Here is a 4,815-nt window from a genome sequence, read left to right as displayed (position 1 = left end):
GTAGTAATAAGTCTCTATTGGATTCTGTTTTTAATTAGTGACAAGTGATTTTTAGGACAAGGAAATAAATTCATTCTATATATAAGATAAAATTTTGCCACTAGACAAAATATGATAGAAGCAGAAAATTTTACTTGAAGAAATCTTAAACGATAACTTCAAGACATAAACTGCAAAAAAATTAATGGCACTGTTCTCCTCTATTATTCAGAGACAAAATATGAGAAGAATATGGTTAGCACTTATTCGTAATGCTAAAAACCGGAGGGAACTTTGTTTATAGATTATTAGCACAAGTATTAACGGGGAGAGGCCAAAATATGATCCAATGTGTCTTTAATAGCAGCGAGGAAGTCTTCTGTGTGAAGATACATCCCTTCTTTCACGTTTGGCAGACCATGAATACAGGCTGCTAAATCTTTTGTCATCTTTCCACTCTCTACGCACTTGACACATGCTTCTTCCAAAGCCAGAGCAAACCTGAATTAAAAGACAATAGCATTGTTAGATAAAGAGAAATAAATAAATAATTACAAATTCTCAATACTATAATCTTAAGACCTAGTTAATTCTATAATCTTATTACCTAGCTTATTACTATAATCTTATTACCTAGCTAATTCAGGTGTTTCATCTAGTTTAGCTCTATGTTCCAGGCCACGGGTCCAAGCAAAAATAGAGGCGATTGGGTTTGTTGAAGTAGGTTGACCTTTTTGATGTAACCTTCAGGATCAATATGAGATTATTCGAAATGAGAACAAGACATATTAACTTATATGATACATATTTATTACATATACATAATCTTAAAATGTTATTTTGAAAAGCTACTGATAACAGACCTGTAATGACGAGTCACTGTGCCATGGGCTGCTTCAGCTTCAATTGTTTTACCATCGGGGCACATTAGGACTGAAGTCATCAAGCCCAGAGATCCTATAGAAAACAAAAAGACTTTAATTAACTGAGGAAACTATATAGGGATAAAAAATATCTATAGAATTTTCAACAGCTCAAAACTTCACAGAAACCTTTAGTAGTATCCTGATATCGGATCAAATAATACACAAATGTAGTTTTCTATTTAATAATTATTAAATAGTTCCTATCGTCTACAGCTATGACTCTCAGAGCTAAACAACCAACTGGGAGAATTCCAGAGCACTCCAGGTACTTCTCATTCTAATGAATTTTCTTACCACGTTGCATTAAAAGTAAAATTTGAAAATTATTTGATCATGTAGAATTTTAACCCAATCCTCTTGCCCAACAACCTCCAGTGGTAGTTGTTCAGTGCTAAACTTGAGAATGGTATAACTTTGGTTGATAAATTTTGGTTAAAATGTGATAACAAGGGATACAAAACATATTTGATTAACACATTGGATGTTGTGGGGTAAAACAAAAAACCTTTGAAAAATTTAAGAACACAATAAAAACATTATGTTGAATATATAGATTGATTGATATAGTAATCGTAAATATATTTACTTCTTTTTTAATTGAAAAGAACAGGTTATACTTCTAAAAGAATTTAAAAAATAAATAGTTGATTTACTTCATTTATTGGAAAACTGAATAAATATTTATGTACTTAAATTATATATATTTTTTTATACGATTCGTTAATCTTTACTATATTTGCTAGAAAATGTAAAGGCATTTCTGTAAAAAAAATACCAACTGGCCAGAAACAGTAAAAACAATTTAGAGAAACTTAATTATTATTTATTGCTATTCTATTTGTTTTTTCAAAGCAAAGTGCTAAATGAATGTACATAATTATGTAAAAGACTGATAAGCCTATCAGAGGTCTAATACTGAGATAAAATCAATCAATGGAGCATACCATATCCTTGAGCTACTATATCTGATTGTACATCTCCGTCATAATTCTTACATGCCCAAACAAATCCTCCACTGGATTTTAGGCATTGCGCAACCATATCATCAATAAGCCTGTGCTCATACCATATGCCAGCCTTGTCAAAGTCAACCTTATAATCCCTAATGAACCAAATATAATAAATATATAAAAAATAAATATTGAAATTAATTATTTTATTTTTATTGTAATATATGGTATTAAGAATTTATTCTTAAAATCTAAAAAAATAATTAATTATTTAATAAGAATCTAATCAAATCTCTCAAGACCACAGGTCCATTTGAATTGCTTTGCAGCATAATGGGACTTGCATTGAGTTTGAAAAATCTAAACAACAAAACAGTACTATTAAACTTTTGTTTTTAAAGCTATAAATAGTCATCTGTAGATGTAAGACGCAAAGAATTAAAAGATATATTTTTTTTTTACCTTTTGCTGAAAAAAAAAATAAAAAGGTAACTTCCGAATTAATGGAATTAGAAAGCTAAATACTTTGAACATAAGGAATACTTCAATAAGTCAATTTATGTCCATCAGGGCCTGTTTCATAATTAAGTACAAACTAATACTATTAGTCTTGTTGATTTAATTTAATACAATTACACAGACTTGTACAATAGTAACTTATACTTTAGTACTTTTTAACTCTGTAATATCCATAATAGTCATCCCTATTATGAAAAAAATAAGTATTTGTGTTATTACCACGTTGTTTCTACACTTTTATTTACGAACTAATACTATTAGCTTTCATTATGAAACAGGGCCCAGGAGGCGACAAAACCCTTTTCATTATACATCAATTTATATTACAAAAAAAAAAACCTAATATTCTAATTAATCAGTTATTTGTATATAATTATCTTTTATTTTATAAGTTGTATATTTTGCGACTTTAGAAGTAATTCGCTATATCTCAATTCTGTTTACTTTCCAAGAGAGTTAAAAATAATTATTTGTCTGAAGTTTTATTTTAGATAGGAAAACATAAATAATTTTTTGTTTCTTAAATTAACCTTGCACATCTCTCCTATTAAGATCTGAAGGGATCCCATAAAGATTTAAATAAAACAAAAACAGTAATTTTAAAAATGGATTTTTGTTCTCAAATTACCTTTCATAAATTTCTTGAAATATGTCTTTGAATCTACCATCATATTTCTTCAAAATAGTGTTTTTGGTAGATAAGTACAATGGCCAATTCTTTTGCAATGCTACCTAATAAAAAACAAATTAACAGATAGTAATTAAAATATATATTTTAATGTAAATTAACCATTAAAAAAGTACTTCAAGTAGTCAACATTTATAATTATTATTTATTTGAAGACTTTTTCTGAGAAGTGTGCACCTTTCTAATGTAGGTTAAACTCTCTTTAATTTTTTTTTTCTTCTATCCTGGCACTACACCCAGTATATTTTTATATATAATAGACTCTCTGAACATATTGTCTTCTCACAGTGTTATAAAATTATTTTATTTCTAATGTATTTGCGACTAATTTAAAAGTTTGGATATTGTATTAATATAGGAAATAATATTTGAATTTATGTTGTAAGTTCTTAAGCTAAAGAAGGGGAATTGATTTTGTTTACTGTTTGTTCAGACTGTGTTCACATGTAAAATTATTTGTTATCTAGTCTGTGTTCTCAAAAGTATTTAGAATATATGATGCCTGTATATTTAAAGCTGTCTTATCAGCATTATTGAAAGTAAGTGACAACAAAATGAACATACAAATGAAATTTTGTGATAAATCAATATTAAATACAATAAGCCACTCTTAATCGATAATATTTAAAATATTATAGTATTACCTGGAAACTAGAATGAGCAAAAGCTTGTATAGACTCATCAGTGTTATACATGGCAAGTGCAACTCCTGGAGATTTGAAATTGAATACTAAAATGGTTTGTTTCTCGCCTTTACTATTAGTGTACACCATTTCAACCTAAAAAAATCAAAGTATAAATAATACAAACACAGGTATAAAATGATTGATTCTGATTTAATAAAGAAAATTGTATTTACTTAAATATTATTTCTGCATTAAATATATTTTTTTCTGGGGGAGGGGGAGGCAGGAGCTCAGCTTGTATAGAATAACTCCTGGATCTTGGTTTTATTATCTAGTACAGTTTGTTTACCATCACTTTTATAACAATATGGCCAGTACCTTAAATCAACCACCAGATTTTTCTCTCAAAGGGTCAGGTGCTCACTTTTTGTACACCCTAGGAGGATCTTCCTACCTCAGTTGTTTCATGGTTTGAATTTGAACCTGAGAGTAAGGAGTACATGGCTAAATCACAGGATCACCACCACTAATTAAATCAATAATTTCAGTTAAAGTTAAAGTTAAATTTCAGATCCCTTCATATTCATGACTAAGAAATTTAATAAATAAAGAAAAAATAAGAAATTAGAAAAAATTATCACAACTATGTGGAGGGAAAAGTGAGTAATGCCTCGATAATTAAAAAAAAAAACTAACATTTATAAAGTAATTTGTAGTCTATAGATTAAGAAATATTTAATGAAGATGCTTACTGTTCCAGATTCTGGTACAATAAGGTCAGAAGCTTTATACTGATCACCATGGGCATGCCTACCAATCACGATAGGTTTTGTCCATCCTGGCACAATACGTGGTATATTTTTACAAATAATAGGCTCTCTGAACACAGTGCCTCCAAGAATATTTCTAATTGTACCATTAGGTGAAAGCCACATCTTCTTCAGGTTGAATTCTGAAAAAAGATAAATACAAAACAGGTATTACTACATGCTTATGAAAACGATGACAAATATTAGAAAATTAAATATATTAATTTATATGTATATATAGTTGACCGTAAAAATTTATATATAAGAAGATGGTCAGGGTTGCGGTCAAAAGAGAAACAAAAATAGTTTACAACTAAT

At 28.6% G+C, this 4,815-nt stretch overlaps 1 protein-coding gene across 1 annotated transcript; it reads right to left on the bottom strand.

Annotated features, from left to right (window-relative positions):
- Positions 1-4,640, bottom strand: LOC106679838 (isocitrate dehydrogenase [NADP], mitochondrial; the record flags this gene model as incomplete). The annotated part of the gene is given in 7 exon segments (XM_067052480.1): positions 1-480; positions 613-723; positions 843-936; positions 1,850-2,007; positions 3,003-3,106; positions 3,707-3,841; positions 4,441-4,640. Coding segments are annotated over 7 exon segments (983 nt in total), but the record flags the coding sequence as incomplete, so codon positions are not given.
- Positions 4,641-4,815: the final 175 nt, after the last annotated feature.

This window comes from Halyomorpha halys, unplaced genomic scaffold (genome assembly GCF_000696795.3).
Source record: "Halyomorpha halys isolate HHAL.00 unplaced genomic scaffold, Hhal_1.1 Scaffold223.1, whole genome shotgun sequence".
NCBI classification, from domain to species: domain Eukaryota; kingdom Metazoa; phylum Arthropoda; class Insecta; order Hemiptera; family Pentatomidae; genus Halyomorpha; species Halyomorpha halys.
The sequence above is the reverse complement of the archived record's forward strand: the minus strand, read 5'-3'. Positions and strand labels throughout refer to the sequence as shown.